The 24257-nt window shown below is 44.5% G+C and overlaps 1 protein-coding gene across 4 annotated transcripts in view; it reads left to right on the forward strand.

Annotated features, from left to right (window-relative positions):
• Nucleotides 1–65: 65 nt before the first annotated feature.
• The window catches only part of LOC310690663 (putative protein PTGES3L), a 37624-nt gene continuing 13432 nt past the window's right edge, over nucleotides 66–24257 (forward strand). The window contains exons 1-9 of one of the 4 annotated variants that reach the window (XM_083470087.1): nucleotides 66–429; nucleotides 1251–1450; nucleotides 3964–4077; nucleotides 4633–4699; nucleotides 6052–6150; nucleotides 6991–7080; nucleotides 9452–9505; nucleotides 9993–10022; nucleotides 11956–12278. In XM_083470087.1, the coding sequence (XP_083326213.1) occupies nucleotides 1443–1450; nucleotides 3964–4077; nucleotides 4633–4699; nucleotides 6052–6150; nucleotides 6991–7080; nucleotides 9452–9505; nucleotides 9993–10004 (444 nt within the window). In that variant the 5' untranslated portion in view covers nucleotides 66–429; nucleotides 1251–1442 and the 3' untranslated portion in view covers nucleotides 10005–10022; nucleotides 11956–12278. Of the gene's footprint in view, nucleotides 430–1250; nucleotides 1451–3751; nucleotides 3793–3963; nucleotides 4078–4632; nucleotides 4700–6051; nucleotides 6151–6990; nucleotides 7081–9451; nucleotides 9506–9992; nucleotides 10023–11955; nucleotides 12279–17573; nucleotides 17734–20914; nucleotides 21044–21932; nucleotides 22093–22668; nucleotides 22727–24257 lie in introns of those variants that run through there. The other 3 variants (XM_083470088.1, XM_083470086.1, XM_083470085.1) reach the window with 3 other exon arrangements.

Below are 24257 nucleotides of genomic sequence, written 5' to 3' on the forward strand. Positions count from 1 at the left end.
AATAGTTGCAGAGCTATGGAACGTTCTACTCCCGCGGCTCCGCCTCCAGCCCGGAATATTAGGTAGCAGGCGCTTTCTCGAATTGCTCCGCTTGCAGTTATGCTGGACGCTGGGAACTTTACTGAATTGGTTGCACCTGGGAATCAAATTCCTGTGTTGAACGGGGTTGGACTAGATGACCCTCCAGGTCCCTTCTTAGCATAGCTGTCAACTTTTCCCTTTTCTTGCGAGGAATCCTATTCGGAATAAGGGAGTTTCCCTTAAAAAAAGGGAAACGTTGACAGCTATTCCTCCTAGTCTACCCTTCTGCAATGCTATGATATACTGCGAGTGAGCTGCTGCAGGCAGCGCGCGGAAGGAATCGGCGCCGGGTTGCATGCGGAAAACCCTTGCTGGGCTCCTGCCATTTGCAATGCAAGCCGTTTAAAGGTGTGAAGTTAACGCTCTTGCCTTCAGTAAGCAGTGAACGAAAATCTCAAGAGACAACCCGGAAGCTGGGCGATGTCGTGTTATGCATAACCTTTTTAATAAATCCATGGGGTGGGTGTGGAAGGGGAAGGGGCGTGGCTATGCCACTAGAAAATCTAATTTGAGATTTTGACAATGCAGAAAAGAAAAGCATCGAATGGCAGCATTTAATGCGTTTGCTCCAAAGAACTCGACATCCCTCTAACGCGCGGCAGAATAGGGAAGGGGTGGGGGGATATGTGCCCATATTGCAACACACTTGAACAAATCAAATTTTAAGATCCAAGCGTCCGGTGGGTCGTCTGAACACAACCGTCCGGACCTTAAAGTTGTTCCTTGCTAGACAGTATCGCTTCACAATTATTATCCCTTATCCAAATCCCTAAGAGGTCGATCTAGAGGAAAAACACATGGTAATATCAATATAGGAGAATCTGATAAGCAACAGCCAGATCGACGGTAAATTAACAGGCAAGAAATACCGTGTAACTTAAAAGAGAAGTTGGAGTTAAAGCAGGTTTACTCGGAAGTAAAGCCACGGTGCTCGGTGAGCCTTAACCCCCTGGCGAGTGTGTTCAGGACAACAGTGTGTATTTAGCTAATTGTGGTCCAATAATCAATTAGATCAATGGTTAGACTTAATGTACTTCCCACAAAGCAAGCAGACTTTTAAAACCCCGCAGGAGGTCTAATAAAATCTCTTTTTGCAAATGTGGTGGTAACGTTCAAAGTGGCTAACCTGCGAAATCGGGATTGTTCCAGAGTCTTATTACCTTTTGCAGAGACTTTCCTGGGAATGCGCACCGGGAAAGTTCTGGCTTCCAGTCCCATGGGGGAAGAGGTGAACAGTGATGGACAGCGGCAGCTGGGCAGGGGGAGGCTCGGGGTTTGGCTCCGCCTGGCCGGAGGGGCACTCAAAATAAGGCTGCCCGGCTGGACGCTGCGGGGATTGAGACGCAATCAGGAAGAGAGCCATGGCAAGGTGGGTGCCCCTCTACAACTGCTAACGATCGTTTGATTCCTGGGATTCCCTGGAAATAGAACAAGAATATCCCTTCCTGGCCAGAGGTCCTCACCGCCCCCGCCCCCTTAGAAAGAAGCCATGCTCTGGGTCAGGCTCAGAGCTCAACAACTCATCGGTTTAATGTTGTGACTGCATATGAACAGCCACAAATAGCTCTCCTAAAATTGGGATTAGGGGCAGTCTCTCCCTGCCCCCCCCCCCCGCGTTTGAAGGATGGTGACTTCCAGATTGGTCTAGAAATCCAGCAACACCCCCCCCCCTTTTCCAGGAAAGAAGCACAGTCCTTAAAGGTAAAGGGACCCCTGACCATTAGGTCCAGTCGTGGCCGACTCTGGGGTTGCGGTGCTCATCTCGCTTTATTGGCCGAGGGAGCCGGCGTACAGCTTCTGGGCCATGTGGCCAGCATAACTAAGCCGCTTCTGGTGAACCAGAGCAGCGCACAGAAACGCCGTTTACCTTCCCGCCAGAGCAGTACCTATTTATCTACTTGCACTTTGACTTGCTTTCAAACTGCTAGGTGGGCAGGAGCTGGGACCGAACAACGGGAGCTCACTCCATTGCAGGGATTCAGGGATTTGAACTGCCGACCTTCTGACCGGCAAGTCCTAGGCTCTGTGGTTTAGCCCACAGCGCCACCTGCATCCCATCAAGCACAGTCCTTACTTCCCCTTAAATCTGGGGAATCCCTGCTCAACACAGGAAATCTCTCAGAAATAGCTAACGGTAAAGGTAAAGGACCCCTGGATGTCAAAAGCGACTATGGGGTCTCAGAGATACAGCTGATCTTAGAAAGGTCACCCAATGAAAGGGTTATACGGTGCCCCCATTGGAGTGCAGTCTTTAGGCAAAGCGAGAGTGCCTGTGCTTAGGGCCAGCCCTATCCTTAGGCAAAGGAGGTGACCATCCCAAACAGCAGGTACTAGGGGGCAGTGATGGCAGACCTCCCGATCGGCTTGCTCCACTGCTGCTCCCAGGCTATTGCTTATAAGGCTCGGAGCCATTCCTTTACTCTCTCCTGGGATGTCAGAGGGAGCTATGCAACTACATTCCTATGCTGGACCCTCTAAACTAGCCTGCTGGCCTCAAGTTGCAGCAGACGATGCTATCTCATCCCATGTGAAGAGAGTCAACTGGCAGACCTGCCAGATTCTGCACATGGGTCAGGGAAAGGGAAGGGTCAAAGCTCAGCAGTGGAGCACCAGGTTCATCACCTTCAGGGACTGTCTGAAACCCTTAAGAGCGGATGCCAGTCAGTTTAGATGATGCTGCACTAAATGGACCAATGGCCAGACTTGGCAGAAGGCAGCTTTCTGCTCTGTCCCTTTCCACATGCAGCAAAATGTCTTGGGCTAGCACTACACAAACACCCACACACCAAGCAGGGCCACTTTAGACTGGAAAGCCAGATGGAAAAGGAAACAGGGTTCTGGGGACCTCTAATCAATTGTGCGCAAGAGGAAAAGTCGCCCAGCGTAGGTTTGTGTTGCTTCTACCCAACTATTAAAAGTTTGGGAGCCTGAGAATGTTCTTTCATATGTGGTGGACTTGTAAAAGGGTAAAAAAGTATTGGGAAATGATTCATAATGAATTGAAAAAAATGTTCAAAAGTACTTTCCCCCCAAAAAAACTAGTGTCCTTTCTGTTGGGGATAATCCAGACTGAAATTCCCAGGTGTCAAAAAAGGTTATTTATGTATGCTACAACTGCAGCCTGTGTTTTGTTAGCCCCAAAATGGAAAATGAGCGAGGTCCCAACCAAAGAAGAATGGCAACTTAACATCTACAATAAGAGAACGAGAAGAACATACATTTAAAGAAGATTGGAAAACATTTATTGAATATATGGGAAATAATTGTGTACAGCTGAAAACGCTGGCGACATTAAGATAAATTCAACAGTGTAAATAAGTTGTGATGGATGTGATAACAGAATACTGAATGGTATAGTTTCTGTACAATATTCAGGGATTTATGATATGTAAAATGAACCATGGAAAGAGAGAGAAGAAGGGAAGTCATTGATATCTTGAGGATTTAAAATGAGTATTTTTAATTGTAAAACAGAAAACTTTATAAAAATTATATACCAAAAAAGAAGAAGTTTGGGGGCCTGTCTTCTTTTGCATCTGGCTACCCAAAATGTTGCTCTGTCTCCGAAACCACGTATCACACTGCTTTAAAGTGGGTTCACTAATAATCACAGAATTATGGTTTGCCATGCCAAGGTCCTAAGTGCAGGCAAGCAAGCCCTCCACACATAAACCTGAGAGGGAAGATGGATGCATGCTGTTCTAATTATGGGTAAGAAGCCACAAACATTTAAAGTGTCAACCCTGTTTAAAATGTGTAGCGCTGCTAATGGGTCCTCACTGTAGGCTGAGATCACTCTTGCCCCCTTCATTCCACTGGCAATGGCAATGGCAATGGCACTTGCATCTTCGCCATCCTAATATCTTCTGCATGTTTCCTAAGGCAACCAGCCAAAACTCTGTGGTACGACCGCCCACGATGGATATTCTTGGAGTTCTGTGTGGAGGACAGCACAGACGTGAAAGTCGATCTTGACGATTACAAAGTTGTGTTCAGGTAAGGGGTTGTCTTGCTAGCACGGCTGCTCTGTCCTGCTGTTTTGTTACTTTGCCGCTGATTGTTGTTATTTTAATTTTATATAACTCACCCTGGACCATTTGGTGAAGAGTGGGGGAACCGAGGAACCTGTGGCCTTCCAGATGCCGTTGGATTTTAATCCCTTCCATCCCAACCTGCAAAGCCATTGTTCAGAGATGATGGGAGTTTTGGTCCTGCAACATCTGGAAAGCCGCAAGGTTCCCATCCCTGCCCTAAACAATATGAAGATCCAACAGACAGGCCAATTATTTTGAAATCTCTTGGTCAGCTGCTGTGGCGAGGAGAGCATTTTAGGTAAAATGTGTTTCATAATTTCAAAAGTCTAGCTGTGAGCAAATTTTGTGCAATCAGTTGCCGTGAAGACCTGGCCTTTGACTTCTTTTTGGGGCAACTGCAGTGCTGATTAATCATGGTTGCAGCTTCATCGCTGATAAAATCACACAGGACGTTATTCAGAAGTTGTTTTTCGTAGCTCCTCAGGAACCCCACCGTAATCTTTTTGTCTTTCCACAGTTGCAAGAACGCAGATGGTGTGGAGTTGTACAACGAGATTACCTTTTATGCCCGGGTTAATTCTAAGGTGAGCAGGAAAACAAGGGTGTGCCATTTTGGAAGGAGTGCGCTGCAACTGCCAGGGGCAAAACTGCCCTCAACCTTTACTCCTTGCCACGGAACTCTTCACTAGCAGAACGAACAATAATGCCAAGTTTTGTCTCGTCCAACTGGTAGATACATAGAGCCCCTGGCTGGCTGCCGTTGGCACTTCTGCCACCAATTAAAAGTGGCTGCTTCTGCACAGAGACTAAATGGTGCATGCTTTTGAAAAATGACCAAGGGCTGAGTTGTTCGGGGAGCATTTTCTGCTGCCACTGCTTTAGCTCTATCAAGGGCAAGGTCCAAAAAGCTGTGCAGGACCTTCCCCTCACTTCAGCTTCCAAATTTTAGAGGGTGCCAGCAAGTGGAGGCAACAGAGAGGTTGGCACATGGCTTGTTCCTTACATTTCACAGAACGTGCAGGACCTATCAACTTCATTCATTCTTTGCCTGCCTATTTGTAGCGTGTGCGGTGGCAACAAACTGAGATGCTTCCGCACTGGGCAGTTATTGTGGAATAGCCACACTTTGTATCCCCAAGGGTTATTAATTTTTATAAAAAGATTATTTAACTTTATTGAATTGCAGTAACAAAAACCAAACAAATATCACAAGAAAAAAAGAAAAATAACAAATTACACAAAAGAAAAAAAATTAAAAGAACACACCCAAAAATACATAAAAACATAGAATTCCCTCCACCCATGTTTGACCTCCTTCCCTTAAACTTCTTTTATTCATTGTGTTATTAATATTACATTGTTTTTGTTCCACTTCCATCCGTTTCCTCAATATTTCTACCCTGTGAACTTTATTCATTGCATATCGATATATTTGTCCCGGAACAATGTTTTTTTCATGTACTCCTTCACACAATCCCATTCTTCAGTTAATTTTTGATCTGTTTGTCCAATTATTAACAATTCTTTATTGGTGTCCATGATTAAGTCAGTGGTGGCAGGGTGGCTGCTGGGAAAATCTGCATGTTGCAAATGACCGCAACCACAGAGAACTGAACATGCTATTGAGTAGCCCCACCCTAGATTCTGACTGTTAGTTATTCCGGCTTGGAGGGATCGGGCTCATATGAAGATAATTGATTAAGGCAATCAGTTCTAATTACCTGCTTATTTTGGTTGGTGGTTGACCTGGAATTGCGTGAAAAAATGGAATATGTGTTTCCAAAACCCATAATCTATTCATTGCTGCAGACCAGTGCATCTGGGCTCAGCCCTCATTGATTCATAAAATGTACAGAACTTTCTCCCAAGCTTGGTTCTGCTTCAGATTAGCCTCTTGGGCCGCCTGATATTTATTTCCCAACATGATTGCTTTCAGGATTCCCAGAACAAGCGGTCGGGCAGGTCCATCACCCTCTTTGCACGCAAGTGGAAGGAAAAAGTCGCTTGGCCACGTGTCACCAAGGAGGACTTTAAGGTAGGGCCCGTGGCTTGTTCTCTTTTCCATACAAAGCTGAGGTCATAGATCATAAAATTCTAGAGTCGGAGCTCAAGAAGGGAACTCAATAAGGCTGAGTTGCATTTGCCACTTGCTGAAAAGGGTTTGTGGAAACACACTCACATACACCCCGTTTTTGGTTAATAGGGATTCCCATAACATCCACCCCCAATCAGTTGTTAGATACTGAGTTGCTGGAAAGGGGTCAGAAAAACCAGAATTCTTAGCTGTGGCTGCTATCTGGCCCTATTATGCTATCGAAACATTGGAAAAAGAAATAAAGGTAAAGAGACCTCTGACCGTTAGGTCCAGTCATGGACGACTCTAGGGTTGCAACACTCATCTCGCTTTATTGGCCGAGGGAGCCGGCGTACAGCTTCCGGGTCATGTGGCCAGCATGACTAAGCCGCTTCTGGCGAACCAGAGCAGCGCACAGAAACGCCGTTTACCTTCCCGCCAGAGCGGTACCTATTTATCTACTTGCGCTGGTGTGCTTTCGAACTGCTAGGTTGGCAGGAGCTGGGCCTGAACAATGGGAGCTCACCCCGTCACAGGGATTCGAACCGCGGACCTTCTGATCGGCAAGCCCTAGGCTCTGTGGTTTAACCCACAGCGCCACCCACGTCCCTGGAAAAAGAAATAGCTGCGGACAAAATACTCTGGCAGGGGCCAATTCTGTCTTGTTGTTGAAAAGGGATAAAATCCAGAAGTCAGATTGGCTCAGTGACCAGCTGTTCCCCCAAAGCTTCTCCTCCAGCCAGGCGAAGAAGCAGAAGCAGGGAGTCTGGGTTAATCTGTGAATCTTCATCTTACTTGCAGCCAGCATGGCTCTCAGTGGACTTCGATAACTGGCGCGACTGGGAAGGAGACGAGGAAGTGGAGGCGGCCATGGTTGAGCACTATGCGGAGGTGAGTCTGTCCAGCTATGCGACCAAGGCAGAGTCTTGAGCTGTCTTCAAATCAGATCAGCAGTGGTGCGGCTTATAGGATTATTATTATTATTATTTATTGATTTTATATACCGCCCTATGCCCTGAGGAGACAATAGTGTCTGGCTGTGTGTCCTATGATTTTAGGGCTCTCCCACTTTTGTCACGAGCCTAGAAAGCACGAGTCTGAGCAGTTTTGTCCTTGCCTCACTGCTTTCCCCAGGAAAACTTGATCTTTCATGATAAAATTAGATTCATAGAACTGTAGAGTTGGAAAGGGACCCCAGGGTCACCTAGTCCAACCCACCGCAATGCAGGGCAAATGTCAATCCGGAGAAAACCTGGTTTGTCCAATTTAGTGGTAAAGATTGGGTTTCCCCAGGGGGCAAGCAGCAGGGCAGTGGCAAGTCTGGATTCCTTGACCAGCAACGACAGCAGGAACACCAAGACCCTTTCACCCAGGCAGCCCGTGATGTGGACTGCAAAGCGCAGTTAATGTGGCTGGTGTTATGTACTGAAGTTCTCACCCTGGGCCAGCAGGGGGATACTGTAGATAGTTATGCAAATAAGGAATCGAAAGTGACGTTCAGTGATTGGATAGTTTTAGAAAATTGTTACAGTTACGTTGTACTGGAGCTCTATATAAGCAGGCTGACTGAACCCTTCGATTCAGTTCTGTTCTGGCCTGTGAATAAACAAGAGCTGTTTGAAGAATCGATGTGTCGTCTGATATGTTCACCCACAACTTAACAGCTGGCAATTTTATAGTCAATGCACCTCCTGCCATTACAATTATGCTACAATTATGTAGGCTTTTAGAAGACATCCGAAGGCAGCCCTGTTTAGGGAAGCTTTTAATGTTTAAAAGACTATTGTATTTCAATATTTTGTTGGAAGTCGCCCAGAGTGGCTGGGGAAACCCAGCCAGATGGGCGGGGTATAAATAATAAATTATTATTATTATTATTATTAGGCATCACATATAGCCGTTCCTTCTCAGGGAGTGAAATGTTTCGCAATGCTTATTTGTCCTCACATTAATTGCTCAGAGGCAGGCTGAGGGAGGGGCACAAAGGCTGGATAAGTTGCATTAAAAAAATTCCATGGCACGAAATGTTTTCTATCACCTGGCTTATCATGTACATACAGTTTGACAGTCTGCAGGCATTATCTGTTACAGAAAGAGGAGCTATAAAAGGCATTGAACTATGCTTGTAGGCTTTCCACAGGCACCTGGTTGGCCATTGTAAGAAAAATATGCTGAATTAGATGGACCTTTGGCAAGGCTTTTCTTATGCCCTTAAGCTCTGCTTTCAAACCAGCAGAAACCATACCAACCAACTCTTGGTTTCCAAGATTTAATCAGCCATTGGGCAAGTACTTTCAAGCTTTCATTTTGCCTCTTCATTAAAACATAATGATGATGATGATGATGATGATGATACAACAACATGCCAACAGAGGGGTGAATAAGCCCAGAGCAGAAAGCCAAGCTACTCCCCATTGCTCAACAGCTCTACTGAAGAGGCTCCTCATGAGGCTGGAGGAACATTGCCCAGCTGTGAGGCGTGGAGGCCACTCTCTGCAAGGCCCTTTCCACCTGGCCTAGGGGGCTGGGCCCACACTCACCCAGCCCTACAAAAGGGGCTCCTCCTGAGGCTGGAGTAACGTTGCCCGGCTATTGTTTTATTGATTTATTGACTGAATATGCTGTAAACCGCTTTGAGATTGTTATTAAAAATATAAAGCGGTATAGAAATTTTAAAATAAATAATAAAATATTTTTTAAAAAATAATATTTATTACTTTTCCAACAATTTAAACACTACACACAAAAAATAAACAATACAATACAATACAAAAACAATACATAACACTAACACATTAAACAAAACAAAACAAAAACAGTTTAAAACACATCAAACAGTTTCAATATTTTATCTTTCATTCACTTATTTCAACGACGTCCTCACACCTCCCTTTTTGTATTCCACTTCTATTAATTGTTTCAGCAATTCCTTTCCATCTTCCTTTGTTTTCTATCCTATAATTATCTTAACACATTCTAACCTTATTTTTCCCTTTAGTACTCTATTAATCTATTTATACTTAATTCCTTGTAACATTTCTACTAAAGCCATATAACTTCATTCCAACATTTTTCTAACATTCATTAATTAAAAATAAATAATAAAATAACACTTTTATTTGTATCCCGCCCTCCCCGGCCGAGACCGGGCTCAGGGCGGCTGAGGTGCGTCACTGTGGAGGAAGGAGAAGAAGATGCAAATCTTCTTGTTCTCAGAAATCGGGGCTGAAGTCCTCAACTTTCCTTTTCTCTCTTCGTTCAGCTCATGCAGAAGGTCACCAAGAAAGGACCCCCTCCTGCCATGGATGACCTTGATGTAAGTATTTAGGGGAGAATGACAGGCAAGTGAGAGCCATGCGGTTCGGATCCATAACCCCTTTCAGCTCTGTCAGGTCCACGCCAGACTGGCTCTCTTTGCCACACTGTGCCACCTCTACAAGCTTGGGATGGTGTTATGTACTGAGTTGAATAGGATCCAAACTGCAGCAGTCTGTTTGGTCCTAGAACAATGCAGCAGTATGATTGTTTGGCAGGAACCACCCAATCCTGCTCCAGATAGAAGTGAATCCACAACCTGATTGGCTTACAGTAGAATTCCGGAATTAGCCAATCATGTGCAGCCCATTGTGTAAATAATGTATATAAAGCAGATACTGTGAGGGGACTTTGATTCATTCCTCCTCACCACTATGAGCTGAATAAAGAGCATGAAATCACTTTGCGACTCTGAGTATATTTCAGATGGGATATGCTTTGGGCTCCAAAGATACTGACCTTTCCCTGTCTGTCCTGATCTTTCCTAGGATGACATCTGAAAAGTGCAAGACTCGAAGGTAATCATCAAGGCATCCCTCTCCATGTCTGAAGGGGTGGGCAGACAAGCACCTGGCGGGACCTAAAAAGGGGAGAGGGGGGTGTTGCCTAAGGGGTTGGGGCATGGAAGCAGACAAGCGAACTAGCCTTGGCAACTCTGAAATAGCTATCACAAAAGAATGTCAGACTGCTGCAGTTTTCTTTGAGCTTCCGGGCCAATCTTAAACTGTCAGAGCAGCGTCTCAGTGGCAGACCCCGTCTGCACTATAGTTTAAAGCAGTATCATACAGCTTCCCCCAAAGAATCCTGGGAATTGTAGAAGAAGAAGAAGAGTTTGGATTTGATATCCCGCCTTTCACTCCCCTTCAGGAGTCTCAAAGCGGCTAACATTCTCCTTTCCCTTCCTCCCCCACAACAAACACTCTGTGAGGTGAGTGGGGCTGAGAGACTTCACAGAAGTGTGACTGGCCCAAGGTCACCCAGCAGCTGCATGTGGAGGAGCGGAGACACGAACCCGGTTTCCCAGATTACGTGACTACCGCTCTTAACCACTACACCACACTGGCTCTTGTAGTTTTGTAACTATAATTACAATTACACAGGTGGCGCTGTGGTCTAAACCACTGAGCCTAGGGTGGAAGGTCGGCGGTTTGAATCCCCGCAACGCACTCCCGTTGCTTGGTCCCAGCTCCTGTCAACCTAGCAGTTTGAAAGCACGTCAATGTGCAAGTAGATAAATAGGTACCACTCCGGTGGGAAGGTAAACGGCATTTGCATGCACTGCTCTGGTTTCGCCAGAGCATGTCATGCTGGCCACATGACCCTGAAAAACTGTCTGTGGACAAACATCGGCTCCCTCGGCCAGTAAAGTGAGATGAGTGCCGCAACCCCAGAGTCGTTCGCGACTGGACTTAACTGTCAGGGGTCCTTTACCTTTTTATCTTTAAAGGGTGTTGGGAGTCGCTAGGAGACCTTGATTCTCACAGGGTTGCAATTCTCAAGAGTGGTTACAACCCTCTTCCCAGGGAACTCTGGGAATTGTCACTCTGTGAGGTGAACAGGGGTCTCCTAACAACTCTCAGCGGCCCTAACCAACTACACTTCCCATGATTCTTTGGTGGAAGCCATGACTGTTAAAAGCAGAATGATACTGCTACTAGATTCGAAATCTCAAGCCAGAATACTAACAAAGAATCCTTTGCTCTGCTGTGGGAATGGGTGAGCTCCCATTGCTCTGTCCCAGCTCCTGCCAACCTAGCAGTTCGAAAGCACACTAGTGCAAGTGGATAAATAGGTACCGCTGTGGTGGGAAGGTAAATGGCGTTTCCGTCATGGTGTTCCGTTGCGCCAGAAGCGGTTTAGTCATGCTGGCCACATGACCCAGAAAGCTGTGGACAAACGCCGGCTCCCTTGGCCTGAAAGCGAGATGAGTGCCGCAACCCCATAGTCGCCTTTGACTGGACTTAACTGTCCAGGGGTCCTTTACCTTACCTTTACCATTTTACAGTCAAAAGAATCTCCACCCAGCTCTGACAATGTCTGTTCCCAAGCTTTATGGAGCCCTATGACCTAAAGACCTTTGGTGGGCCCACCACCCTCAGTGGACCTCCTCCTACCTGTCACTGTCCTCACTCCACAGCCCAGAAGGAGAGAACAAGACAAGTATAGCCTTCTGCTCCTTTCTCAAGCTATGCCTTGGGGGAGGGCAAGGGAGCATGCTGACAGGTCAGGGAGGAAGAGGAACACAGCTGCAGGCTGGCAGTGGGCCTGGGCAGGTGCCCAAGAATGTGCCAGCCCTTGACCCACCGGCCTTGAGCCCTGAACATCTGGAAGTGGAGGTGGCTCTGAAGAGCCTGCTGTTTGCTGTGATGCACAATTCCTCATCCCTTCTTTGCCTTCATCCCATTTGTGAGATGTTGTGAATTCTGTGATTATTCTCCCCACTACCACCAGGTACAAAAGCAATGCTGGGATTGAACAAGAAGTAGTCGAGAGACAAAGTCGTGGAGCAAGTTGAAATGATGGACTCTGATTCCCCCGGGATTTTCATTCTTTTCACTTTTGCTCCAAGAGATTGCATGATGGCTGCAAACCGTAGACTGGGACTCTCTCCTCCAAGTCTCTCATTAATAGATGGGCAATACCACACCTCCTTGCTTCTGCTTTTCTCATGTCCTCAGCTTCTCTCTGTAGAGTTTTTTGTTCCTTAAGGATGTTGTATATAAAGGTTCGAAGCTATTCAAATCTCTGCCAATAAACACTGGTAACAGTTTTGAGCTTTTTGTTGACCGTCACCCATTGCTGCAGCGGAGAGAATGGTTTTTGTTTAGTCTTGAGTGTTGCCGGGCTGCGAAGGAGAGATCCAACATGCTTGACCAGGTACACTAGCAAAGAAGCTCAAAAGATGCCAGTTGCTTCACTGACACCCTCAGATAGGAAAGGCTACGTTTGATTTGTTCTTCCTCCCTGTAAATCTAGGTTACTGTGGCTGCAGATTCCTGACTGCAGATAAGGATTAAAAATATAAGTTAGATGGAATGTGGGGAACCTTTGGCCTGCCAGATGTTGCTGAACTACAACTCCCATCAACCCCAGCAAATGTGGCCAGTGGACAGGGGTGATGGGTTTTGGAGTCCAAGGATGCCTGGAGGGCCCAAGTCTCCCAACACTTGAGCCTAGATCCTTCCAACTACAATCTCAGCCACCAGAAACAAGCATAAACCAAGCACTGCTAAACTCACAGTAGGTCTACCAAGCTGACAGTCTGCAGTGAAAGGCCAAGAGAGGGAGGTAAAGAAAGCATTCCTGTCATATCAAATTTCCAAGGCTTATTTCATGTTGTCAGTTTGGTAAATGTGGGCAAAATGGGGTAGGCATACATAACAAAAAGCTTGGAACCTACAACACAAGCCTAACCATGTCTACTCAGAAGTAAACCTAATTGAATTCAGTTAGGGCTTGAATGGGGTTAGGATTGCAAATTCACTATGGAAGAATTGGGTTTCAGGTCAGATTGTCTGTCCATGCTCTTGCGCCTCCCCACCAGGTTACTTCTTATGCACCATACGAAAGATGGAAGTATGCTGTTCCATAAAAGCAAAGCATGATCCACTATGAAAAACAATATTAAAATATATTATGCAGTCCAAAAAGGAGGGATCAGGTGCCTATTCAGGTAGAACTGTAGCCTTATGAGGCTTTGCCCTCGGGTGGGAAAAATATTGCGCCTGGGAAAGGGAAGTGGGAGTCAACAGACACTCAAGGAATAGTTTTGGAGAAAAGGCTTTTATTTCTACCATCCATGAACTGGTAGAAGGAGCAAGTGTGATAAGTCACAAAAAGCATGCATGAGTTCACAGTGATGTGTACAAACATATATACCCCTTTCTAGTTCCCTCCCCCTTTCTCCTCCCTCAGGAGTCCTGCCCCATGTTGAGGTTCTCTGAGCATGTACAGAAAGCTGTCTTGGGACTATTGTGGACTCTTGGCAGGAAAGGGGGTGAGGGGGTTTTCAGAGTGTTCCCGTTGTTTCATTCTTGTGCTTTGGCATGGTTCCCGGAGAGAAAGCAAGTTGCAATGTGGTTCTGAGAAAGGCCTGAGAAGACAATGGGCTCTGTTCTCTACCTTGTTGCAATCTTTTTAGTTACAGCAAGCGGAATGTTTCTGATGCTTAGCTGCTGAGAAAATGATTTTGAAAAGCTTTGAGAAGCTTTGAGCCTCCTTTGGTGGAGGGTGACTTCGGGCCTAGGTGAGGTCGCCTGTCCTCACCTTCCTTCAGAATGACACTGACTAGCTCAAAAGTACCTGTTCATTAAATGCAAGGACTGTAATACTTGAAAGTTAATGAGGTATGCAGTTAGCATGACATTCCCAAAGTTTGCAAGAGTTCACTAAACATGGCCTTGGGGAAATGAAGCAGCTAATAACTTAACAAGGCCCACTGTATGTATGCCCACTGACCTGGAGGTAAGTCCCATTCAAACTATAATGGGGCTTAATTGTAAGTACAGTGGTACCTCAAGTTAAGAACTTAATTCGTTCCAGAGGTTCGTTCTTAACCTGAGGTACCACTTTAGCTAATGGGGCCTGCCGCTGCCCTGCTGCCACGCGATTTCTGTTCTCATCCTGTAGCAAAGTTTTTAACCCGAGGTACTATTTCTGGGTTAGCAGAGTCTGTAACCTGAAGCGTCTGTAACCCGAGGTACCACTGTAGTTCTATGCAGGATTGCACTGGCAATCTGCTTCAAAAGACCATCATGAGCCAAATTGCACATAGAATGTCGACAGTCAGGGTGGGCTTTTTGCTTCATATGTTGGTATCTGCTTCAGTAAGAGTCATAACCACCCTGAAGCTGGCAAAAATGGAACACCTCTCCTGAGAAGGCAAGAACCAGGCCAATGTCTCCTCTAGTTCAGGATTCCTTTTCTCACACTGGCCAACCACAACCAGGTGCCTTTGGGAAATCAGTCAGTAGGAGCTGAGCTCAACAGCAGTCTCCCCTCAAGTAGTGTCCAGCAACTGGCATTCAAAAGCATGACTGCCTCTGACCATGAAGGCAGAATATAGCTTCCACCATTGATAGAAGCCATGGACGAACTTCTTATCCTCTTTTAAAGTTGCTCAAGTTGGTGGCCATCATTGTCTCCTGCAAAAACAAGTTCCATAGTTTTAACTATGAGATTGATCAAAGAAGTACTTTATATTCTGTCCAGAATTTCATAGGAAGCCCATTGTGTGGTTAACCCAAAGCTTTAGAAACCTGAAGCCACTGTAGCTACCAGCACTAGGGATCCTTCCTGCTAGCTGGTAATATTTATTCCTTGAGGGAACCATGAGTCTCCAAGCAACAGTTTGGTCACTGAACTGAATAGTTGATCATCATCTTAAGGAGAGTCTTTTGATTTAAAATGGGTTTCTAAATGTGATCACGCAGATCAAGAACAAAAAGAGAGAGAGAGAGAGATCTTGCCAGGTGGGCTACGCCTCAACAGATCGGCAGTATGCTGTCCTGGGATGGGTTTGGAAAAATCAAGTCTACTCTACCCTTCTGCCCTCCCTTTAATTTAAACAATAGCTACACATTAGCAAAATCATGTTTTTCATCAAGCACAGAAATATTATTGTTAAGGCATCTTCCATATTACAAAATCTCCAAAATCTGTATCTTGATTAGGCTCACCAAAACATTACAAAATAGTGCACAGTGCCTTTGAGTTCTCTTCATCAGGCTAAAGGTTGAAAATAAAAGCAAGGGGGAGGGACAGAAAAATAATATTTGGCTAGTGCTAAAGCCAAGGCTTATCGGGAAGAAGAAACATGCAACGCCTAGCAATGAATGTACAAAAACCAGCTGTTATAAATGCATTATGTTTCTTCTTCCCAACCGGCTTCTAACTCCCCGGTAAGCCCTGGTGCAACCTGAAACCTGCAGAGCCTCCTTTGAACATCTGCTAACTTCCCCTCCAAACCAGCTTCAGACTCGTGCCAGATGTAGACCTAAATCATAGCTGTCAACTTACAGATTTGAAAATAAGGGACCAGCAGCCTTGAAAATAAGGGACCAGCAGCCAAAATAAGGGACCTGCAGCCTCACCTGTTCCAGGCACTCCAGTCTTCCTGTCCTCCTGCAGTCTGGTCAAACTCATGCTGGTAGCTCCGAGAACACTGTCCAACCAACTTTGTAACCAGAGGTTCAACTGAATAGAATCTGAATCACATGCACCACAAGGCCTATGCAGCCTCAACTTAAGATGGCCCCCCGGCCTGGCTTTGCACTGCAAAGTTTGCAGCAGCACGTGCAACAAAATGGCATCCAGCATTCAAAAAACCCCTCAGCTTGCATTAACTAGCCACACACAAGGCTTGCAAGCTCCACCCCCCAGTCGTTGTTAGACTTCTTATTGGGTGAGCAACACAGCCAAGCAACACAGTTGGAGCCTCTCTCCTCCCTGGCCGGCAGGGAGGGAGGGAGAGGAGCTGCTTTCTTTGAAATTTGAGGGACATCATTTAAGGGACATCCATCAATAAGGGACAGCAGCGGGACATGGCGCTGGAATAAGGGACTGTCCCTTCAAATAAGGGACACTTGACAGCTATGACCTAAATGGCTTTACTATCAGCCAAATACACACACACAAATATATTCTTCCAACCCACTTCCGCTCCCTTGCTTTGTTTACTATTGTAGCCTGATGGCTTGCATGCTAATTTGATTGGCCTGATAAAAGAACTGCCCAAATATGGGGGTTTTTTCCTCCTGCTTTTAGTTTTCACGTTACAAAACGCTTTGCAGCCCAATTTCAGATCACACTGCTTTGTACAGCAACTACCCCCCTTTTTCCAGACCTGCTTCCTTCCAAAAGAATGAAAATTTTAGCCACGCTGTTAATTAGCATGTGCAAATTAGCACTGGCGCTCCCCCTCCCCACGCCTTCCCATTGCAAGGAGCAGCGGCAACTCTAATACCCCCCCCCCACTCGATCAAAGGTTTGCCCATGGGATGTGTATGTGTGTGTACTGTGTGGTGATGGTGAGAGAGCAGGGCTGGCCCAATATATTTTGGCACCTGAGGCAAACAACAGCAAAATGGTGCCCCCTCCTCCCAGCCAGGGAAATAGGGGCAAATGAAGATCTACATCAGGAACAAGGGGGGAAGGGGAATAAAGATCCTACATTGGGATCTGCTGCCTCTATGGATCCTGTTGCCTGAGGCAATTGCCTCATCTTCCCTCATTGGTGGGCCAGCTCTGTGAGAAAAGGTTTGAACATCTTGAATAGCAATAGCTGTGGAAAATCCCTTTTCACAAACATGTAAGGGCCTTCCCTGCTCTGTACCTCCAGATGGAACATTTTAACAACTACCAAACACTCTCCTACATTGGCCTGGAAAATGCACATTTTCTGTTATTCTACAGTTGCCAAAAAAAGACAGTTGCTGTTTTGCTAATAGTTTTTATAGATCATAAAACATTATTGTTTGGACAAGCAGCCTGCCTAAATGCTTAGAAAGCTGAGGTCATTTTATCCCACTTTTTGGGGTTTTAAACCTTTGCATGTTTTGTAGAATAGGGTTTGTGAATTTTTCTCGGTTTTATATTTTTGTAAACCGCTTTCAGGGTTCTTTTTTTTTTTTAGGAAGCAAATGCATAGCTGTCAACTTTTCCCTTTTCTTGCGAGGAATCCTATTCGGAATAAGGGAATTTTCCTTTAAAAAAGGGAAAAGTTGACAGCTATGAGCAAGTGGTGTCTAAATTTTGAGAAATAAACAAAGAATGGCTTTTGCTTGTGATATGCAGGATTTATGCTGTATGTACTCTTGGTATGTCTATTGTTTATTTTATTGTCCAGTAAGGCGCTTCGGGATTCGTTTGACACAGAAATATAAACCAATCCCATTTGAACCAACGTTGGGGGGGGGGCGTCTTTTTCTGCTGCACCAGCAAAGGCCCCGCCCCGAGGTCCGCTTTCCCTCAAGGAAGAGCGCAAACGGCAGGCTGAGGAGACCGAGGCCCCGCCCCTTTCCCTTCGTCAGCTAAGCGCAAGGGAAACTCGGGGCTAGCTATGTCCTTCGCCGCTCGCCTTAGGCCGGGCGGAAGTCACCCGTTACGGCTGCTCTTTCTCTGCGCCTGAAGCCTAAAGGTGCCGACCAACGTGTTCCGGGGTCGCTGGGGTCCGACGCTGCTGGTGGCTCCATGGCGTTCAAGTGCCAGCGGGACAGCTGGGTCCGGCAGGTGTGAAAGGAACCGAGGGGATTTGGGATTTGGGGTGGCGCTCGTTTCCGTTAACTGCATATATACCGTTACAGTTCGTGCCAATTTGCATCATTGCGGATGAGAGCAAATTCGCATCGTTGGTTCCTGTAAGGTTGCCCATGAAGACGTGCAGACATTGGTTGAAAAAATGGTTCCTTACTCCTTTGGCAGCAGAGAAAACCACCAACAAGCTTTTTATGGGAGATCAATCAGTATTTTTATTTTGTGTTTTTTGTATTGTATGTTTATGTTGTGAATCGCCCCGAGATCTATACTACTACTGCTAATAATAATAATAAGAGAAAAATTGCTTCATATAAGGAATCGGATTGATTCCCTCTCGCTCCTCTTCTGTAGCCCTATTTACAGGTCCTAGCATTGTTATTTTTTATTCAGTCAATCAATCAATCTTTATTACGGTCCAGAGACCCAACAAATCGTTACAAAGCAATGCACAATTCAGACAGCCTACCTGCAGGTTAAGCAAGCATTTTGTTCAAAAGATAGGGATCATTGGTTCTTGCAACCACCGATAAAAACTTTGCCACTGCTAATGTTCTAGCATTTGTCTGGTCTTCCAATAGGAACCTGACATAGTGAGCTTCTGATTTTCCCGGTAAAGGTACCAGCAAGGGTAATATCAGTTCAGCCCCGGCTTGCTCATATTTTGCACAGTGCAGCAAAATATGTTTTATAGAATCGATGTCTTGAGCACGCGAGCAAAGTCTGTCCTGATAGGGAACTCCTCTCAACCTGCCATCCAACACTGCAGAAGGAAAGACGTTATTTTTTATTATTATATTTATATCCCACCTTTCCTGCAAGGAGCTCCAAAGTGGCATACATACCCTTCCTCTGTTTTCTCTTCAGCAACGACCCTGTGGGGTAGTCAAAATAAAAAAAAATCCTTCCAGTAGCACCTTAAAGACCAACTAAGTAACCTACTGTGGGGTAGGTTAGGCTGAGAGGCAGTTACTGTCCCAAGATCATGGCTGAATGAGAATTTGAACACTTTGCTCTTCCAGTATTATAGCCATGATTCACCTCACTGGCTTTAGTCTCTGATACACAAACAACTGGCTTTAGTCTCTGATACACAAACAGCAGCCATGCCCTGGGGGAGGTTTATTATTATTTATCATTTACTATCTTTATATGACCCCACTTTTTCTCCAAGGAGCTGATGGTGGTGTACATGGTTCTCTCCTTACTCATTTAATTCCCCACAACAGCCTTGTGAAGTAGGTTAGGCAGAGACGCAGTGACTGATCTGTGAGCTTCGTGTCCAAAAAGGGGATTTTAACCCCAGTCTCCCAGGTCCTAATCCAATGCTCTAACTATTATGCCCAGTGCCAGATTTACGTTTAAGCTAAACAAGCTGTAGCTTACGGCCTCCACTCTCTTGTGCCCCCAAAAAAATCTAAAGAAAAAAACTGGATGTACATTTCCAAAATATAAGATAAAAAACATACATACAGCAACCATGTTTTGTTTGTGTAGCCTCCTATGATGTAAGTAATGGAGCCTGCTCCCTAAAATATCACTAGTTTGCTCATTTCTATATGTAGGGTGCCTACATTCTGCTATTTATAATTAGTTTATTTATAAATAGTTTGCATCATATATTTACACATATTATTATTTCATGTTATATTTACACATATTATTATTTCATGTTATAGCAAGTTTCTAGAGACTAGATTATGAGTCTTTGTAAATTGTGTTTCTCAAGGAACTTTTGTTATTGCCAAATGCAAATGTGTTTGCATTATTAAGTTTGCAATGAATAAAAAATCATTTTAAGTTAGAGCTTAATAATTATTTCACTATTAATATACTTCTTCTTAATTGTATTTCACTATTAATATACTTCTTAATTGTATTTCATTTCAACAATTACTCTGATAAAGGACATATTTTGTTATGTGCAAATGGCTTTAGATATCTATTAGGTCGATAAATTACCATATAGCATGTATTCAACACAAAAAACAGCGACAATTTCTTGTTGACAAAGGACAGCTGGACATATAAAGAGCCTCATTACCTTCAGTAGCTTAGGGCCTCATCAACCTAAATCTGGCCCTGCAAACGCCACACACAGTTCTTCCATGGACTAAACACTTATGAGGCTGAATGTCTGCCAGTAAGAGATGGTGTAGCACCGGGTTTTTCTGCATCAGCCATGAGTTGATGACCTTTTGTGGTGGTGGTTCCTTCCAACCTTATGGTTTTGCAGTTTTAAGCCTAGGTGCATGCCACCTGGGGCTGGAATGGCTGCATTTCTGTGTTTTGCCTAGCGCATAGCACATCAGTGGACCAAGCAATTGGCTGTCATTCAATGTGGCATCACAGAATCTGATACAGTACAATGGATGCTCAAAGCTTTTTGTAGAGTGCAATAAAGTCATCATACAAAAAAATAGGTACAGCATATCTTAAATCAACAGGAGAGGAAGGAAGCTACAGCAAAGGGGCATTATGAATGGCAAAAAAAACCCACTTCTGCTAAGAACACAGCCTTGTAGTTGTGACTCTGGCATCTACAACAGACGCCTTTAAGGGTCTGTCTCTTGTTCCTTTGTCTAAGATAAGTGAAAGTATTTTGTGAGGCATTTTGGGATTGAATTGAAAGTATGCTTCTACAGTTGTTTTTGAATTGTTTAGTAAAGTGTTTTATAATATGTATTAAAAGTGAAGAATTACATCATTTTGCTTAAGTTGATTTGGAAGCATTTATGTTATGAGGTGAGATAGAAATAATAAATACAATAAAGAGATAATCTAAAGATACTGAAAATACTAATTGTTCTACTTGAAATTAGTGGACCTAAATTAGTCATACCCACTAATTTCAGTGAGTCTGTTCTGAATGTGGCCAACTTTGGTTATCACCTATTGTTGTGGCAAAATTCATGCTAAAAGCCAGTTAGAAGATAGTAAGCTATGCTCTGCTTCACAGTACATAAGGAAATTTGCCCTGAAGAAAACTGTTGCTAGAAATCGTTGGCTTTAGACATACTGAAGCATCTGGTCAGTATCTTTAGATTCCATCTCTTTAGGTTTAGTGCATACCTTTCATTACCTCTGAACCTAAAGACCTCCAGATCTTTAGTGAAGCTATAGTCACGCATATTCCCCCTTTCTTTTTCCTCCCCAGTTCACTACACAGGTGGTCTCCTGCTGCCCTGCAAAACTGTCCACAGAAAATGGTGGAAAGAGGGAGACACTTGAGGGATTCCATGTCATCTTGGAAGACACTATTCTTTTCCCAGAAGGTGGAGGGCAGGTACCAATCTTGGTTCTTGGTCAGAAAGTGGAACCTGTTTTGGGGGTTCTAACATATTGTATACATCTTAATATGCTACTAGGGATTTACTGTTGACCTAGTTCTTGAAACTTAAGACTTGAATTGTTCCACGGAATTACTAGAAATGTGTGATCTCCTGTTCACTCTTAAATCCAGATCTTGTCTGTGCTTCTTTTATATCTTTAAGCCAGCAGTCCTAAACACACTGGGGAATAAACTCCAGTTTACTTCCAAATAAAATCTTATGACCAGGGCTTTTATTTCAGTCAAAGTTCAGAGTAGTTGAAATCAGTGGACTTGGATAACTGAAGTGCATTGATTGCGATGGGTTTATTCAGTGTGTGATTATTATCTTATATTTATAATCTCTATAATAACAATCAATTAATGTATCAATGAGTATCAGGAAAGAGAATATATATGAACATAATGAGTAAAATGTGCGATAGGTTAAATAATGTTTAGAAGCACGAGGAGTTGACGGGAAGTCATCGGACCTTTGAGAAGAATGTGATACAATGTAATAAGTATATATATTTTTATTATGTATAATTTTGTTACATGTTGCTTTCTTATTTTCTTGTTTTTTTGTGTACAATTTCAATAAAGCAATTTAAAATGCAAAAAAAAATCTATAATAACAATCAAAACTTTTACTTGGGCTAATTAATATTGTGACGATAATTCAGAGAACCTCTGCACAGCAATTGCTTCATTAATCAAATTTGTGGTTTTTTAAAGAGGGTGGTATAGCATTTGCTCAGCTTCGCAACTCACAGCCATTGCCATTTTACACATGCTTTCGTCTGCTACAGCAGGAGAATATTCCCCCAAAGCTGGGCTGGTGACTTTAATTTCTTTTTTCCAGCCCGATGACCGGGGGCTCATTAATGACATCCCAGTATTAAGGGTCACCCGACAAGGTCCAGATGCTCTACACTTCGTCCAGACACCCCTTGAGCCAGGGAGCGAGGTGCAGCTGGTGCTGGATTGGGACCGGCGCTTTGACCACATGCAGCAGCATTCAGGTAAGAAACCGATGGAACGTGATACCCACACATTCAGACTGATCATCAAAAAAGACACATTTTTATTTTATTTTTTAAAAAATAATATTTATTAGAGTTTCAAAGAAGTTACAAAAAAAGGGGGAAAAAGGAGAGCAGAAAATACAAAATACAAGAAAATATAAACAATTAAAAACAATTCCATCTTTCCATGTCTTATCTTTCATTTACTTGTCTCCCTGACCTCCTCACACCTCCCTTTTTTGTATTCTCGTTCAATTAAGTATTTCAGCAAATCCTTTCCGCTTGGTTTTTATCCTAATAATTTATCTTAGTGTACTATAATTTTACATTCTCATTTCACCACTTAAAAAATCAATTTTTACCTAATCTTTTATATCATTTCTGCTAAAACCACCTTGCTTCATTCCAACATCCTTCTAGCATTCCTGGTTCTTGCAATCTTTCTGTAAATAAATTTTAATTTTTTTCCAATCTTCTTCCACCAACTCTTCACCTTGGTCTCGGTTATATTATATTTAAATCTCCTAGTGAGAAGGAGAAGGAGAAACTGTCGCTTATAATCGTCTCTTTTAGGGCAGCATCTCATCACAGCTATTGCGGATCTGATGTTTGGATTCAAGACGACATCATGGTGAGCAAGGCACACCTCTACCTAATTGCTTTCCTCCCTGCTTGTGTGTGTTCTGAGCATTTGTATGAGTCTGAGAGAGGGGAGCTGCAAAACCTTGAGAGAAATTGGGGCACCCAGAGTGGCAAGACTCTTCATAGATCACCATTGGAGTATTTACTGTACTTTTCCGTGTATAAGACTAGGTTTTTTTTACAGTGGTACCTCAGGTTACATATGCTTCAGGTTACAGACTCCGCTAACCCAGAAATAGTGCTTCAGGTTAAGAACTTTGCTTCAGGATGAGAACAGAAATCGTGCTCCGGCGGCGTGGCAGCAGCAGGAGGCCCCATTAGCTAAAGTGGTGCTTCAAGTTAAGAACAGTTTCAGGTTAAGAATGGACCTCCGGAACAAATTAAGTACTTAACCTGAGGTACCACTGTATGTGGAAAACTGTGGGTCATCTTATACACTACAATGGTACCCCGCAAGACGAACGCCTCGGAAGACGAAAAACTCGCTAGACGAAGGAGTTTTTCGTTTTCTTAGCCGCTTCGCAAGACGCATTTCCCTATGGGCTTGCTTCGCAAAACAAAGCTTGCCCCGCAAGCTCCGGGGATAGCGGGGAAGCGCAGTGCGTCTTCCCCACTGTCCCCGGACCTCTTTTGAACCAAGGGGCAGCAACGGGGAGAAGCGATTCTCCCCGCTGCCCCTTCCCTTGCTTTAAAACAGGTCCGGGGACAGAGGGGAAGGCGCGCGGCGCTTCCCCTCTGTCCCCGGACGGTCTCCATAGGAACGCATTGATTGATTTTCAATGCATTCTATAGGAAACCGTGCTTCGCAAGACGAAAAACTCGCAAGAAGAAAAAACTTGCGGAACGAATTAATTTCGTCTTGCGAGGCACCACTGTATTTAAAAATAGCTGTCTTATACATGAGGGCATCTTATATACAGAAAAATATGGTAGTAATAACTTCATGAGCTGCTTGGAAGGAGGACAGATTTGTGTAACAACCTTGGACCAGAGTTCTCTCCGTATTTGCTAATACTTAATGCGAGAATTAACTTGGTGAGTTAGGGATTCCCCCTGCATGTGAAGACAGGCTCTGGTGGACTGACAAGGCCAGTAGTGAGTCCAACGGTCAAGAAGGCGGTTTCTGTACATGCTGCAGAGGGAAGTGAGGGGCAGTTGGGACTTGTCAACCTGGCCATCTAGGAGAAGGAAAGCTGATCCTTAACTTCCACTGCCTTGCGGGATGTCTTGGCGAGAGGAAAGGGCTAAGGAGTAAACCCCACTCCAATCCAGAGTGAAGTTCCTAAGACAGTTGGAAGGCGCCATGTATGCTGCCTCCTGGCAACTCCAGCAACCAAACTGGTGCCAAATGGCTTGCTCTGCTTTCCTTTGGACCACGTCAGCGAGGCCGAGAGGGGGGTCTTGTCGTTTGGACAGCCCCGGACCTCCGTCCACACTGCCCAGGGTGGTCACTTGGGTGCTGCTAACATAGCAGTTTGACTTCACCCCCCAGAGACACACTCCATTGTCTCTCGAGACAG

Source organism: Podarcis liolepis, assembly GCF_965112155.1.
Source record: "Podarcis liolepis genome assembly, chromosome: 13".
Taxonomy (NCBI): Eukaryota; Metazoa; Chordata; class Lepidosauria; order Squamata; family Lacertidae; genus Podarcis; species Podarcis liolepis.